The following is a 17,081-nucleotide window of genomic DNA, read 5'->3' as shown; positions in this document are numbered from 1 at the left end:
CGGTGTCCAGGCCAGCAAGTCGGCTTGCCTCCTCCATCCTGGGGTTTGAGAGGCGCTGGCCGGCACCACGCTGTCTGGCTGGGACTGACCCATGCTCTTGACCCGCTCATCTCCCCCTCATCCTTCAGAACTAATGAGGGTCTCGTGGATTCATGCCTCCTTTGCTGTCAAGTCCGCTGGAAATGATGTCTCACCCCACTACATTTAAAATCAACCCACTCGGGCTTCCCTGGTGGCGCAGTGGTTGGGAGTCCGCCTGCCGATGCAGGGGACACGGGTTCGTGCCCCGGTCCGGGAGGATCCCACGTGCCGCGGAGCGGCTGGGCCCGTGAGCCGTGGCCGCTGCGCCTGCGCGTCCGGAGCCTGTGCTCCGCAACGGGAGAGGCCACAGCAGTGAGAGGTCCGCGTACCGCAAAAGAAAAAAAAAAAATTAAAAAAAAAAATCAACCCACTCAAGCATGTCCATTTGCTGTTTATGTACAAACTTCCTCTCTGTCGAGGTTGTGAGCTCTGAGGGCAACAGCTATGTCATCCGACTATTTTTTTGCGTGTGGATGGAAAAATAAACTCATAGGATTTGAAAGTCAAAACAAAGGGATGCACAATTGAAAAGCTGGGCTCTTCCACCCTTGTCCCCATCCGTGCCACGCCCCCCCAAAGGATCCACTTTTAGCTGCACCTCCAATTGGGGTTTCTTTATGTGAGTGCAGACATCAAGTATTTCCCCCCTCTCTAATACAAAGGGCTCCCTGTTACATATTCTGCTCCATACCTTGTTTATCACTGTGTATGTCCAGGAGATCTTTCAAAGTCGGTACATAGGGTTTTCTGGTATCTGCGCTGTGTTCTTCTGCAAGGAACACAATAGCTTCACCCCCCCCCCCCGTCTACGTCACAGGCTGCTGCAGCGAAAACTCTGTATGTTCTTCATGTTTCTAGGATCGTGTGATCGCTGCTCAAAGGGCAACGCGGTCATGACTCCTGACGGACATTTTGCCACCTGCCCTCCTTAGGACTGGCTCATTTTGCTCTGGTGTAGGACAGCATCTGTTTACGCCACAGCCTCACCAAGACAATGCTGTCAGACCACCGAACTTTGGCCGGATCAGTGAGAAATGGCATCCGTGTAACCTACGTTTGTGTCTATTCTATTTAATTTTTGATGTAACCCGGAAGCACAGAATCACTACTTGAGTTAGTCAGACTTCTGAGTTCGGTGATACGAAGTTTATCCCTGGCTCTCCTGGACTCTTCCCTGGGGAAAAAAAGCTGCCGTGTTAAAAAATTCCACTGCCCTGAGACCACCATGCTATGGGGAAGCTCAAGCTAGCCACGTGGTGAAACAGCATGGAGAAAGGGATGTGAAAGCAACCCAGGAACCAGACAGGAGCGTGAAGAAACCTTGAGAACTCCAGCCCCAGGGGCCCCTGGATTGAAAATGTATGAGGGGCCGCGTAGGAGAACTGCTGGACTGAGCCAGGCAGCCCCTAGACCAGTGATGATCCCAAACCATATCCTTAAGATTCGGGGTGGCTTGTGATATAGCAACAGATGATCAGAAAACTATGTGATCTTGTGAAATTTAATTTCTCTGTGCCTCAGTTTTCTAATCTACAAAATGCGAGTCACAGGAGTTCCTGTGAAATTATGAGCTAACATATAAATATGTAAACACAGGATACATCTGAACTAACATATAAAGAGACTAGAATAATGCATGACAATTACTTGGAAAAGGTTAGCTATTACTTTAAAATAAATGACTGATTTTCATGGCTAAGATGCCATTATTTAGGGGCAAAATATTATTATTGAGCCCAGTGAGTAGACCATAGCATCTTGTCTCTCAGAGCTTTGATTAGGGGAAAGAGCCAGATTCAACGGCACCCTGAGAGCTGCAAGATCGGTCTCAAACTTACAGGAGAAAGGGCAGTTCAGCCAGGCGAAGTGAAGGACCTCTGAGCCCTTGGTGATGAATTAGAGACACAGAAAGTCCCTGTAAACTGAGAAAGCCTTTGGGGGTGTTCTCCAGGTATGCCCCTAAATTGCTCAAGTGCTGACTTCCTCATTTACTACCAAAAAAAAAAAAAAAAAAAATCCAAAAACCAAAGAAGGTGAGGGTGATGTAGGTCAGTGATTTCTGGTTTAGGACGGGAGATAACAAAAAATGGCAACGGATGCTCCTGCAGCGTTTCTAGTCTTTTGAAAAGTGGAAAGGGACCTGCACACTTGCCCGTGACAGCGCATGCAAAGAGGAGACAGTGAGTCTCTGCTTTTAGCTGGAATTTCAGCAGCTCTGGTGACACTGATTATCTAATGCTGATTAGAAGGCTGGGATCAGGAATGACTGAATGCAGAGATTATTTATGAACGAATGCTTGTTAGACAATCTTTCAGAACCGAGGGTGAATGGTAGGAACCAGAAGAAGTCTCATGGGAATTTTTAAAATATGTTAGAACCACTGATGTATTTAGCCTTTTAAACATCTGTTAAGTAGCCCCTGTGTGTCTGGGGTGGTGCTGGAAGACATTCATAGGGAAACCACAGAGCCACCCTCAGTCTCAAGATGGACATGGGGAGGGGACAGGTTGCAGAGGGACCAGAAGGACCTTTTGGGGGTGATGGAAATGTTCCGTTATCACCATTGGGCTAGTGGTTCACGTGACTGCAAACCGATCACAACCCACCTAATTGTATACTTCAAACTGGCGAATTTTATTATATGTAAACTACGTGTCAGTAAAGCTGACCAAAAAGTGACTGGTCAACCACCCCCCATCCCTGTACCATAGGGGAGAAAAAACAAAGCAAGCAATCAACGGAATCCAGGGAAGAGGCCCATGTTACTAATTCTGGAATATACTGCATATGCTTTTTCGAGCCGTGGGAGTAGACTCTCCAGGAAGCGTCTGTGCTGTGTGTCACAGACCGGTTATATACTCTATTTTCTAGCAAAAATCATCCAGTTTCAATTGCCCGCCTGGTGCCAAAGCACCTTGTTACACACATCAGATAGGGCACAGCTGTCCCTTCTTCCCTTACCTGGGATCTGAAAGGCCAGCGTTTCACTTTCCAGAACCCAGTGTAGACGCACAGTAGCTACAGATCCAGGGGGAAAGATCTGTTGGACACCAAGAGCCCAATTTCTCCCAAAGGTAAATCCCCAAATATGAGATGTCCCAAACCTACAAAGGTGCTTACATTTCCTATCCCAAGACCCCTTATTTTGGGTCAAGGCAGTATTTAAATAACCAGGAGAGAGAACTCGTGAAACTAACCCTTTCCCTGAGTTGGGAGGTTATTGGGTTAGCTAATCTCAGAAGAGGACTCTGAAGGCCTAAGAGAGAGAAGAGAGAACACTGGATGGTGTGGAGACAGACAGAAAAAGTGCTTGGGGGAGGCCAGTTTGGGGAGCCCTGGAGGGGTCCCTAGGAGCGGGGAAGGGGACGCCCAAGGACACCCCGGGGCTGAGGCCACGATTCCCCATCCCATCTCTATAAACGACACCTTTCCCTCCTGCCAGGTGGGAAGTGTGGGGGTCACCCAGCACCAAGAACACGTGGGTATTTAAATGTGATGAGGAACAGGTGCCCACAGCCAGCTCATCTCAACCTGACATCTCTACTTACTGGATTCCAGATTTTGTCAGAGTGGCGGCTGCTGAGACCGTAAAGTACCTCCAGTGTCAGAGCCTGGGTGATGTCAGGTTGGCTTCATTGCTAAGTGCTTGTTACCGGACTCCAGTTTTTTGACAGTTAGGATTCCAGATGAGGCACGGCCTCAGTCAGGGCCCTGGATTAACCAGAGTCCCTAGGCATTTGGGATTATTGAAAAATATTCTTTGGATTTTTGGGGGCAATTGCACAATGAGTTCCTTATCTTTCTCCACGAGTGAAATTAGAAAAAACTGATTTGGGGGGAGAAACTGCTAGACTTGGTGCCAGGTTGGACCTTGGGCAAGGTCTAGAATCTTCTTTTTATTTTACTTTTTTTTAAATTTTATTTATTTATTTTTTTTTTTTGCGGTATGCGGGCCTCTCACTGTTGTGGCCTCTCCCGTTGCGAAGCACAGGCTCCGGACGCGCAGGCCTAGCAGCCATGGCTCACGGGCTTAGTTGCTCCGCGGCACGTGGGATCTTCCCGGACCAGGGCACGAACCCGTGTCTCCTGCATCGGCAGGCGGATTCTCAACCACTGCGCCACCAGGGAAGCCCTAGAATCTTCTTTTTAGATAAAGGAGCAGGAGGGGAAAAGGTTGATTCCAACTCACGCACAGAGATGCCTCTCCTGCAAAGCTGGTCTTCAGGGGCACAGAAGATGCTGCCGGGAACCTCCATTCAGTGGGTGGGGTGGGACCCCAGGCCCCAGGAGATCCTGGCGCAGGTTGGGGGGCAGGCTTAGAGAAACACTTGGGACTCTGGCTGAAGTCTTTTCTCCTCCCTTAGGAAGGAGGAGAAACAGACCAAGGCAGCAGCTGGGGCCCCCTCCTCTCCCAGGCCCCCTCCGAGCCTCTCCCGGGGGCGGAGCTGGCCAGCCCCCAAGCCAGGCCCAGTGCCCTCTGTGCAGGCAGCCAGCCTGGAAGAGGAGTGAGTCCTCCCGGGAGAGCCGCCAGGTGGCCGCTAGTGAGACCTCGAGGGGCGGGCGAGGCTGGGAGGGGCATCCTGACTCTACCCCAGGGGATGTAAGCAAGGGGTTCTCGGCCCCAAGCAAGGCATTCCGAGCCCCCCGACTCTACCCCAGGCCAGACCCGAGCGTGTCCCACCCCCGCCGGGACCCTCCTTCTTCCCGAGTGCTGCCCGCCGATCTGTGTTGGAAGGCCAACTGGAAAGCGCATTGCAAGGCTCTGTGACTTGAGCAGATTGAACGTGGGAAGACTCAGAGCGAATGGGTGGCGACAGACGCCTGCAGCGAGCTCCAAGCCGGGCCCGGCCCTGCTGCGTACATGCCTGGCTTGTGACTTGGCTTAACGTGAAGGGCAAATCCCACCGGGGGCCAGGGGGCTCCGGGCATCTGAGCAGAAAATCGGTTCAAAACGGATGAATCCTCAGCTCGGTCCAGCCCCTTCCCATCCGCACCCACCCCCAAATCTGTGCAGTATCACGAAGCCCCCGGCACGCCGGGCCAGAGTCAGCCTGGCCTCGCTCAGAAGGGGTGGCTGCTGCCCTGCCCCTCTGTTGGAGGTCTCTCCCCGCCACCCGGGTCCTGGAAGTTTCCCTTCCACCTCTGCCTTCCTGGCCTTAAAAGCATATCAGTCCTTGCCCCCTGATGAAATGCAGACACCTCCCCCCGACAGCACGTCCGGACGCCCCCCCAGCTCAGTCTTGACTCTGAGACAGGAAGGCTCACCTGGCCAGTCAAGTGCTCTATTGGGGGCGGAGTTTCCATGATCCAGAAACTCGCCTTTAAGAACTGTTTGTTTCCTGCCAAAGCTGGGTAGGGAAGGGCTACCAGTAACGGCAGTTAAAAGAATTATAGTTGATTTCTAGATAAGTAGAAATCACCCTTCTGATCCTTATTGGTGAAAATATTTCTAGAAATGTCTTCCCACATCTCCCAGCTTTGATAAGAAGAACGGGGTGGGCAGCATTTAGCCATCGGGTGTCCACGGTTTGTATAAAGCAGAGAGCCTCCACCTCCTCCAGCGCCAGGACTGTGACGCCGGGTCCTAGGGCCAGACTCACCCCCATGCGGAAGGAGCCTTTTTGCCCTGATGCCTCATACCTCGTGTTTTGTCATCTTTTTTCCCTCCTGAGACAGTCCCCCACCCGCTATGGTGCATGGAAGAGTCTGCTTGCGGGTCCTGGTCATTTGGAGGCTTGTGCACTGTCCCCACCCTAAGTGAGGAGAACATTCTGTCTGTTTCCTTATGACCTTCACCCGAACACAGGCCATCCGGTTCCCCCTTCCACCATGGACGTCTCAGACCACCCCAAACGCCCACAAGCGTTGGCCCCAATTTTACTTCCGGCCGTGAAAACTTTGAACACGACTTAGTCAGTGCAGCTGCCCGTCCAGGAGAATGGCTGCTGTCTGGGTTATGAGTCTGCTAAGGTGCCTCGTCTTGTCTCTCCTCTGCCCTTGATTCCATGTCTGGTTCTCAATCCAAGAAGCCGTGAGACCCCATCCTGGGAGCCCTGGACCCAGAAGAGAAGGAGGAGCGGGCTGGGAGACAACGCTGACCGCTGACTTGCAAGCCCTGGGCGGCCCGGACCCCCCAACCCTCCAGGGGCTGATGCGGTGCTGCCTGTCGCCAGCGGGCCTGCTGTGTCCCGGCCACCTCGCCGGGCTCTGTTCTCTGATTTACTGGGACCTGCACAGCAGGGCTCTAACTGAGGGGCTGGGCCACGATCACAGGCATATGGAAGACACCCTTAAAAGCAGACATTAGACAGTAAAATGCCAGCACATACCTTGCCCGCCGAGTAAAATCAAAACAGAAACCCAGGTCTAGGTTTGCTTTTCTCCTACTCTCCCCCCACCTCCCACCATGCTGTACCTTAGGATGAAAGATGCCAAAGGAAATCAAGAAAGGAATTAAGGTTCAAGGAAGATAATGCCCTCGGGAACTGGCGGTAGCAGGAGGGCCACACGGAGACGTGGATGAACCACCCGAGGGCACAAACTGTCCACACAGGACAGGCAGGCGGGGGGAGGGACCGGATGTGTCCGTCACCAAGGACAGATGGGGAAGTGGCCAGACTGGAGCCTCAGGGGGACTACAGAACCCAACAGAACCCAGAGCCCTCCAGCCTCGAGTTCCTGATGAATAACCCAAGTGAACAGACCCAGGGAACTCAGAAAACCAGGTCACTTCACGGTCCTGGTTGGAGAGGTTCTGCTGGGCTCAGCGGGGAGCCCCACAACTGACCTCCACCTAAACGGAGGGCCTGCTGTTCACTGAGCATCTATTACGTGCCCGGCACTGGCCCTTGGTCAACTGGTTCCATCCAACCCAGTGGTTATTGAGTTACCGTTATCTCCATTGTTAGAAGAAAAATCAGGTTCAGAAAGATGAAATAATTTGCCTGGGTCCCCAGCTGGTAAAGAGTAGGACACGGATTCAGACTCAAGTCCAACTCCCAAGCCCAGGGCCGAAGGGCTCTGGGGTTAAAGAGGAAATTGATCACACCCCTCTCATAACTGAAATTTTAGTCATCGAGGCGAGAGCTCTGCAGTCTGTCATTAAACTGCTTTAGGGCTCTAGGACCTGAAGTCATGCTCTGGGAAAGAAGTCTGTTCCAGGCAGACACAAGGGCTGAAGGAGGTGGGGAAGCTAGAGCCCCCGGCAAGCCACTTGCCTGTAGGTCCTGCCTTGCTTTCTTGAAGTCACCGCCCATGATGAGAGCTGAGAGGCGTGCTTTCATGACCAGACATTGGCCACAGGGTCCATACAGTGCTAGGGGTCGGGGGCAACGGACCCCCACCTAAGTTATCAATTGAATCAATCTACAAGAACTAAATGAACACAACTTAATACAAAATAATGCAAAAAACAAAAAGAACAGGCATTAAATGATATTAGCCCAGGGGCAGCACATGAGGAAGTGCTAAGGGGTTTGGTAAGAGGGGATGAGCGTATTGGGACAGGAGAGACTGGAATACATTTTTTTTTTCCCCGCCACGTGGCACGCTGGATCTTAGTTCCCCAACCAGGGATCGAACACGTGCCCCCTGCATCGGGACCTACTGGACAGCCAGGGAAGTCCCTGGAATATTTTCAAAGGAAGAAAAAGGTTTCTGTTATTTGAAGGAGAGCAGGAAGGGGTTGGAAAAATCCAAGAAGGATTCCATTAGTTAACAGCTGAGTGGATACAGTTAATAACACTGTACTGCACATTTGAAAGTTGCTAAGCGAGTAGATCTTAAAAGTTCTCATCACAAGAAAAAAAATTTTTTGTAACTATGATGGTGATGGATGTGAACTATTGTGATGATCATTTCACATTATACACAAATATTGAATCATTATGCTGTACACCTGAAACTAATATCACGCTGTACGTCAATTATATCTCAATTTTAAAAACTGCGTTTGGGACTTCCCTGGTGGCGCAGTGGTTAAGAATCCGCCTGCCGATGCAGGGGACACGGGTTTGAGCCCTGGTCCGGGAAGATCCCACATGCCGCGGAGCAACTAAGCCCGTGCGCCACGACTACTGAGCCCGTGTGCCACAACTACTGAAGCCTGCGCGCCTAGAGCCCGTGCTCCGCAGCAAGAGAAGCCCCCGCAATGAGAAGCCCGCGCACCGCAACGAAGAGAAGCCCCCGCTCGCCGCAACTAGAGAAAGCCCGCGCGCGGCAACGAAGACCCAACGCAGCCAAAAATAAATAAATAAAATAAAAACTGTGTTTGCTCCCCCCAAATCAGAAACAGCTGAGCCGAAATGAGAACCCCAAATTCACACCTCTGGGATCCCTGGCTGTTCAGCACCATCAATTGATGACGTCAAGCCCACAGGTCTTTCTCATCCTGGAACGGCCGGTACCTGGCACATAGGACTCAAGAGATTGTTTCACTGAAGATTTGATTTTAATAGCAGCCTGGGGGCCAGCCTTGAAGAGGAGCCCACGGCCTGGGATGAGGTTCCCCCCACCCATCCTCAGTCTCCCAGCCCCCTTCCCCCACCCAACTCCTCAATAAAGAGGGAGTCAGGCCTCAGGAGACCTGGCTTCTCTTCCCATTTCAACCCTTGTGACTTCAGGTGAGGCAAGAAGATTAAGAACCTTAAAAACCCTAGATTTTCAGTTATTTTCCCTGAATGAATTTAACCTTTTAACCCTCCGTTTCCTCTTCTATAAAAAGACAGAGCTTACATCTGTCTCATAGGCTTAATAGTGGGTAAATGCAAAACCCAAAACAGAACACCCCACCTTAGACTGATTGAGCCCTTGAAAGTTGCCATGCAAACTGGGGAAGCAGCTAGAGAGGTAAAGAGCCTGGTCCCGAGAGGCCGGGTGACGAGGCCTCCCTGGGCTGTTTTCAGGGCGAGGGTTCACCTGGCTGATAGGTGAGCGGAGCCCACGGAGGCTGGTTCAAGCTCACGGCCTGTGTCTCTCCCATTCCCAGGAAGCTTCGTGTGCTGACCCTCCGCCCCCTGCTCTCTGCTCCTGCAGGCCTCTTACCTCTTCACACTTAATAGCACCTGAGGGTGCGCCCACCGTTTATGCTTTGGGGTCTCCCCTGCTCTCTCGCACGTAAGCCTCCAGGCAGAACCCTCTGCTGCACCCCATTGCGCCCCAGGCCCAGGGGGCGCCTGCCGAGCCGCAGCTCCTCTCCGCAGCCCTCTCCCAACTGCCCCCGACCGACCCCAAGCACCTGTCTTTCATCACCTAGAGTCTGCCACGACCCAGGGCTTCGCCCCCCACAGCCCCCGAGTCTTGAATCGTCTCCTAGTCTCTTTTCTCCCCACTAGACTGTAAATTCAGAAGCACAGGCTCAAGCTGCGTTCTATTATAACCCCCACTCCGTCCCCACCCATCTCTCCCAATCACCAGGACTCAGATACCAGCAATCACGGACTCCAAGCTCAAGTTCTCGCCACTCATAACTAGTGCAGCCCCCGGCTTATGGGAGGGCACTGTAGGGGGAAGACACCCCCAGAGAAAAACCCATGTGGCTTTGCTCAAAGCAGCGCGCACCAGCGCCAGTGGAGGTCGAGGCTGGGCCACGTCTCCGGGTCCAGCCCCGCCCAGCCCGCAGCCCCACTTGTGGCTCTGCGGACCCGTGTGCGCCGGTTCAGGCTTCTGCTTCTCAGCCTCCACCCTCCTCCTTCCCGCAGACCAGCCTCAGCTCAGTCCTGGGTGAGGACATCTCCCATCCTCTCTTCCTCCCCTTCCTGTCTTTCCCCAGCCTCCTCCTGTCTTCTGTTTCTTCAGTGTCTTTCCCAGAAGTGAAAAGCAACAAGTACGCTTTCGACAGCTCACCCTCCAAGGGCAGGAGACCAGGCAACACGGGTATGTGGTCCGGGGCCTTCCCAGGGACCACGGGGCCATATGCCCAGGGGTCGCTGCAGCATCCTGATCCTTTCCGTTTGGGACAGATTCAATCAGTGATGACTCAGGGAAGGGAGAGGAAAAGCAGGGAACGTCAGACTCGAAGATTTCGGTGAGGGAACTCTCAGGCGGGTGGGGGGCTGCGTGGGGAGACCTCGCACTCAGGTGGGTGGGAGGGGGAGGGGGGGCTGAACTCAGACGGGGAGCAGAGACGAATGTGCCCACGCACGTACATGCCACCTCCACGAGTGGTTCTCTGAGCCACCAAGAAAAAGTTACGTAAGGAGAGAACCCACAGCACCTAGGCAGGGAAGGAACGTTTGGTTCAGCCTGGAGGTGTTTAATTTAACCAGAGGCTCCCGAGGAACAAAGCGAGAATTCGGCATCCGTCTCGCGTACGGAGGAGACAAAGCATCATGAGAGAACGGAGCGCCCCCCTCCTCCCCGCCCCCCCCCACCCCCGAACGTACAATCACCGTGCATGCGGCAATCCAGCTCCGGGAGGTCTGCTTACTCAGCCCCAAGAGGTCCTGGAGGTCTCCTCTTCCCGGGTGCTCATCAGAAGTGCAGGGCTGGGAAACGCTGGCTCACAAGTGATGGGGGAGACACAGCGCCCCCGGCTCTGAAAAACCCTGCTGCCTTGCTCGCTCCAAAGGTCCCCGAGAGGGGGAGGGTTTCCCAGCCCCCTCGGCACGGGCGATTTCTAGGGTTCAGCTGCCCTCCGAGCCGCCGCCGCCTCCGCACGTCTGCAACAGATGGGGAGCGGGCTGGGTGCGTTCCCAGTCCCCAAAGCAGTGCAACAAGCGATGGCAGCAGCACGGGCTGGCCCGAGACGGCGCAGGCGGCAGCCTTGCTGGCCGGAGCTCACCATGCAGGCAGCGAACGGGCAGATCCCCTCATTGACGGGACTGCAGCAAACTGTCACTACCGCTGTGTCAGGGGCTGCCGGGGGGGACGCGACTCCTTACTACACAGGCGAGGGAGCAGCAGGGAGGGCCCAGCGAGGTCTTTTAAAAAGGCAGCAGGACAAACGCCGGCGGGGGAGGCTGAGGATGCCACAGTCGATGGCCTCTGAGCTCCAAGTCCTCTGCCAGCGCAGCCCCCTACACGGTCCCCGTCTCCCTTCAGAGGGAAGCAGCATGATGGCTTCGGAGACCTGGACGCCCTGGGGCTCCCTGCTCTTGGAATCCAGCGAATGCCGCTTTCTCTCCGGCAAGAATGATGGCCGAGGCCCTTCCAAAAGGCTCCGCTAATCAAATTCCCATTTGCAACCCCAGACCCCCAACCCTGACCAGACTACCTGCAAACGAACATCCAGAAGGCAACATCGTCCCTGCCTGTATCCACCTTGTCCTATTTCCTGTCATTCTGATGCTCTGAGGCCTCACTGACCCTGCAGGGACGGCCCTCCCAGGGTTTGCCCTAGAGACAGGAAACTGCTCCCTTGCGAGCATGCCTTTCTCACGAAAACCAGCAGATGCAGAGCCCACACCCCCTCGCCTCTTCCGTCCGGCTCTCACCCCTCCATGGGCCAGACAACCAGGGGTGGCCCCTGCACCCAGAGCCCCCAGAGCTGACATTATTCAAACTCACCTGCTCTGCTGCCTCGCCTGTTCCTTCGCACACAAACCACATCTCCCCCCGCTCCTCCTGCCTCCTCACCTACCCTGTGCTTCCCCTGCGTGGCGTGGGAGCCTCACCGTAAACTTCTTCCTGGTGGCATTCACTCTGGTGTCACCTGAAATACCTCTGGGTCCTCTCAGACCTACACACGAACATCCCGTGACAGCAGCCCCGGTCCATTTCTCTGAGTCTCAGTCCTTCCTCTGAGGAAATAGCCTGAGTGAGACACACTTGCTCTGCACATCTCCCAGGGCTGCTGTTGGGAAAATGGATGAGCAAAGCATTTGGACAGAAATAAGCATCGGCTTGGGACGTGAGGGATTATTCTGGAACCAGAGGGCAGTGCTGGCGTAAACTCACGGTTCGGCAAAAAGCTGGCGCCACTTCAGGCGCTCTGGAGTCAGCCCCGCAGCCACCCCCTGGGCGCAGGAATGAGGGGTCCACCGGGGACCCAGCCAATCACAATAGTTTCTCCAGCTGGTTCTGGAACTAGCCTTGCTGGGTTAGCTGGGCTTGTTTGAGTTTCCGAGTGCTTTATTCCAAAGCAATACAAACAAGCTTGAGGCAAAAAGCCTAATTAGTTTTGCTTGGAAGCGCTGGCCATGCCAGGGAAACAGGCTCCCCCATGCAAAGTGGTCAAAGGTCCGCTACACTTAGAGACAAGCGCCTGCGAATGACTTATGGGGCGTGAGCGACTTTCTGTCAGTTCTGACCACCAGCCAGCCCAGGTCTCAGGCACCTGGTACTGTTCATTGCAGACGGAGACGCACAAACCGCTGTGCTCTGGCTGCCAAGCTACCACCACGGACACGGGCAACGTCTTCTCCTCCATGTGTTCTCGCTTCCAAAATCTCCGCTGACCCTTAAAGGCTCACATCTCCTCTTCAGGCTCTGAGCTTTTCACCTACTCTCCTGAGAGGGTGGAGGGTTAGCACTCTTGCAGGAGGAGCCCCAGGAGATCAGAGACATCAGGAAAGCCGGAAGACCGCTGTTGGCCCCACCACTGGCCTTGGGGATATTCCCGCCTGTGGCCCATCCCCCCGATTCGCCCGCCCCCAGTTAATCTGCCTAAACATTACTCTCAGCACCCTCACCAGGTCCAAGATGACAAAGCAAAACCAAAATAAAACAAAAGCGAAAACACTAGTTCCGTATCACCTACAGAACAAACCCCAATTCTTCAGGGTGCTGTACCAGGCCCACTAGAGCCAGGCCCCCAGCCATCCAACCTTCGCACCTCGTGGGCTCGTGCTAAACTGTCACCCAGGGTTCTCGTGGGTCCCCCTCCCCTCAACAGGCTTCACCGGCATCTGTAGGTTATGACCCCGCCTTTCTCATGGAATTGATTTCTTGAGTGTATTTCTCATGCTGGCATTTACATACGCTATCTCAACCTGCACGGTAGGTAAATGGGTAAAATACTATCTATTGTATGAATAAGGAAACTGTAGTTCGGAGAGGCTAAGTTGCCAGGGTTACAGACAAACCAGTTGCAACGCGGGGACTCAATCACAGGTGCATTTCCCTCCAGTTCTGACAGGTTCACACCCCACCCCCTTTTATCTACTTACTTTTGCTTATTTGTATCTTCTGGGTTTTCTGTGGCACAAGCTTATTACTTGTGTAATTAAACATAAGAGGAATGTGCTCGCACCCTCAAAGTCGGTAATTCCCCTTTTAGGGGCTTGGCCCTCAAGAAAATCCGAACTGCAAGCAAAGCTTTCTGCACAGAGAGTCTGCAGCAATGAGAAGGCTCCGATGCCACCCAAGTGCGCAAGGAGGGGGGAGGTCGTGTCAAGGACGCTCGGACAGAGCCACACGCTGTGCCGTCAGGAAATCACAGCGGGCGACGTCAAAGAACTCCAACGACGTGGGAGGTGTGGCAGGAACATCGCAAACCATGCGCAGTATCACCTCGCTCTGTAAGTGACACAGGAGACTGGAAACACATGTCACACGGGAGTAAGGGTGCCCCCACCCGGCCCCTGTGCGACACACCAGGGTTAGAGACTTAGCGGTCCCGGAATCTAGCACAAGCCCTTTGCCAAGCCCCGCACCATCTTCGGCCGTGAGCCCCAGACCCACACGCTGCGTGCCAAGCTCATCCCCGTGACAAGGCACCACTGCAGGAGGGTAAGCACACTCCTCACGGAGCGTCCCGATCAGCCACAGCACCGGGCCTGCGCGTCACACCCGCGAGGCGCGTGCAGACCGACAGCAGCTGCTAAGGAAAGCCTCTGCCCGCCTTCCTTTTGGGGGCGGTCGGTCCTGTCCACGTACTCGGTCAGCAATCCCGGGGCTACCGGTTCTGTGCATGGGAAAGCCAAACGAGAGGATCCCCCCTGGGCCCAGGCTCTGGCTCCTGGCTGCACTAGCTGCACTTGTATTTCACTGGGAAGCTGGGCAGTCCGGGAGAGGGGGCATGGCACGGCGTTGGCCTGGCGTTGGCTTGACCATCCACTGGCAACAGCATCTAAGATGTTCCAGGTCAAGCAGGGATGTGGGTGGCTGTGGCACTTCACTTTGGAATCCCGTTTCTACAAACAGCTGGAGGCCAGCGCACCTGTATCCACTCACTACGCAATACGTTAGGGCAGCAGCAGTTTGGTGGCCTCGAAAATATCCCAGTTGGCCAATCAAAAATGGGCAGAAGACCTAAATAGACATTTCCCCAAAGAAGACATACAGATTGCCAGCAGGCACGTGAAAAGATGCTCAACATCTCAAATCATTAGAGAAATGCAAATCAGCACCCCCAATGAGGTACCACCTCAGACTGGTCGGAATGGCCATGATCAAAAAGTCTACAAATGATAAATGCTGGAGAAGGTGTGGAGAAAAGGGAACCCTCCTACACTGTTGGTGGGAATGTAAATTGGTGCAGCCGCTATGGAGGACAGTATGGAGGTTCCTTAAAAAACTCAAAATAGAACTACCACAGGATCCAGCAATCCCACTCCTGGGCATATATCTGGAGAAAACTCTAATTCGAAAAGATACACGCACCCACCCATGTTCATAGCAGCACTATTTACAACAGCCAAGACATGGAAGCTACCGAAATGTCCATCAACCAATGAATGGATATAAAAGATGTGGTATAGATATACAACGGAATATTACTCAGCCATAAAAAAGAATGAAGTAATGCCATTTGCAGCTACATGGATGGACCCAGAGATTATCATACTAAGTGGAGTAAGTCAGACAAAGACAAATACCATATGATATCACTTATATGTACAATCTAAAAAATGATACAAATGAACTTTTTTACAAAACAGAGACAGACTCACAGACATAGAAAGCAAACTTATAGTTACCAAAGGGGAAAGTGGAGGAGGGATAAATTGAGAATTTGGGATTAAAACAAACTTATGGTTACCAAATGGGAAAGCGGAATAAATTGAGAATTTGGGATTAGCAGATACATACTCATATATAAAATAAACAACAATAACCTACTGTATAGCACAGGGAAACTATATTCAATGTCTTGTAAAAGCCTATAATGGAAAGAACCTGAAAAAGAATATACGTATATAAAATGAATCACTTTATTGTATACCTGAAACATTATAAATCAACTATACTTCAAAAAAAAAGTAAATAAAATAAAATAAAATATCCCAGTTGGGAATCAACATGCGGAAGAGGGCGACTTGGCACCTGGAACACCCTTACTGAAATCTGTGGCAGAGAACATCTTGATCAGCCCAAGAAATGTCAAAGCTCCTTTTCATTGGCAAAAATGAGTTGTGTCAAGGAAGGGCTGGCTTAGGAGGATGGCACAGGCTGCAGCAGCCTGGAAAAAAGCGGTTCGAGAATCCAGCCAGCCCGGCAGCACCCCCTGCGGCCCTCGAGGCCGGGATGCCTTGTGTCCTGCATCCTCTACCTCAGAGGACCTGGTGCTGAACTCTGCTGTTAGGTCGGCCAGTCCTGCCCCGAGGACACCTCTGGGTTCTGCTCAGAGAGAACCGGCCAAAGGGCAGGCAGCAAGCCTTCCTCTGAGCTACAACAGGTTGTACCTGCCACCTAAAATCATCCGCAGGGGTTGAGCCAACTCTGGTCTGAGATTTCCTTTCAGTGTAACGTTATCACCTGGTACTGCGGTTGTCAGGGTAGGGGAGGTGAGGGGACACATGGCCTCATCCACCTCCAGTACCGGAGGCCTCCGATATTTACCAAAGCACCCAGGTGTTGGCTAACACACCCAATTGGCTTAGATTCCTTCGCCACCCAGCCACTCACTGGATACCTCCATCCAGGCAGAACTAGCAGTTCTAGAACTCCTGGACTGCAAAGACTTTTGAAATCAGTGGGACCTCATGCCCTGATTTATTTATTTATTTATTTATTTATTTATTTATTTGTGGTACACGGGCCTCTCACCGCTGTGGCCTCTCCCGTTGCGGAGCACAGGCCCCGGACGCGCAGGCTCAGCGGCCACGGCTCACGGGCCCAGCCGCTCCGCGGCACGTGGGACCTTCCCGGACCGGGGCACGAACCCGCGTCCCCTGCAACGGCAGGTGGGCTCTCAACCGCTGAGCCACCAGGGAAGCCCTCATGCCCTAATTTTAATGGAGAGGAACCAGAAACAAAGCAACTCCCACCCCAAAGGGTAACAGTTTCTCCATCTTTCCCAGCCACGTCCTGGACCCCCAAAGGTCCTAAGAGACTTACTGCCTGGGGCCTCACGTGTGGAGACCGGTCCCAGGCCACAAGCTCCCCCGAGCCGTGAATGTCGAACAGGGTCCTTGAGCTCCTCCAAGGAAGCACACTGACCGTACACACGTGCGTTACAGCGTTTGTGTTTGGAGCACGTCACCTGCCCGGTTACGGAATTACCACTGTCAAATAACTGATACATATATGAGCTCTAAGTCACATGCGACCAACTGGGCAGTGACTTGCCCGAGGCCACCTGGCCAGGTGCCGAGAGGACCAGGACCAGGACCAGGTGATCTTGATTTTGACCCCTTGCACCTGACAAGGAGGAACTTAGCCCTGCCTGCTGGAAAGCTGGGTTTGTTCACATGGGCCTGCAGTGGTCTTTCCCCAACTTCAGTCCAAACAAGCCCAGCTGTGGAGGGTGCAGAGAACGGGGTCGAGGGGGAAGGATTCGCCATTCCTGCCGGCAGCCGACAAGATGAGACGCACAAAGGGGCCCAGATGGATTGGGGGTAAATAAGCTGCACATGCTTAGGTATCTGCTTCCCAAAGCCTACAAGGGTCTCTCCTCCTCTTAGGGTCTTCTTTGAACCCACCCCAGCCTCGGCCAGCACAAAGACTCCCTCCTCTTACGTACCATGTACCTGCGGTACAATTATCAAACTAATATAATACTGCATATCAACTATACTTCAGTAAAAACAAAGAAAAAGAAAAGAAAACAACAAAGCCTCCCTCCCCCACCAGCATGGGTTCCTCTGGCTTCCATCCTGTTAACTTTTAGGCTCCGGGG

General features: G+C 53.2%; 1 protein-coding gene across 14 annotated transcripts in view; it reads right to left on the bottom strand.

Moving 5' to 3' along the window:
- Positions 1–17,081, bottom strand: part of PRKAG2 (protein kinase AMP-activated non-catalytic subunit gamma 2) — a 290,170-nt gene that overhangs the window by 228,115 nt on the left and 44,974 nt on the right. For 2 of the 14 annotated variants that reach the window (XM_067041797.1, XM_067041800.1), the window contains exon 1: positions 10,465–10,877. The exons of 3 other annotated variants lie outside the window; for them this stretch is intronic. Coding sequence is in view for 5 of the 11 variants with exons in the window: in XM_067041806.1 (XP_066897907.1) it covers positions 9,926–9,994 (69 nt within the window). In the remaining 6 variants the exon portion in view is untranslated. Of the gene's footprint in view, positions 1–9,925; positions 10,115–10,464; positions 10,878–11,587; positions 11,649–11,694; positions 11,845–17,081 lie in introns of those variants that run through there. 9 more of the 14 variants (XM_067041809.1, XM_067041798.1, XM_067041795.1 and 6 more) reach the window with 9 other exon arrangements.

The sequence above is a fragment of the Kogia breviceps genome, chromosome 9, assembly GCF_026419965.1.
Source record: "Kogia breviceps isolate mKogBre1 chromosome 9, mKogBre1 haplotype 1, whole genome shotgun sequence".
Taxonomy (NCBI): domain Eukaryota; kingdom Metazoa; phylum Chordata; class Mammalia; order Artiodactyla; family Physeteridae; genus Kogia; species Kogia breviceps.
This window is presented reverse-complemented; position numbering and strand designations above follow the sequence as displayed.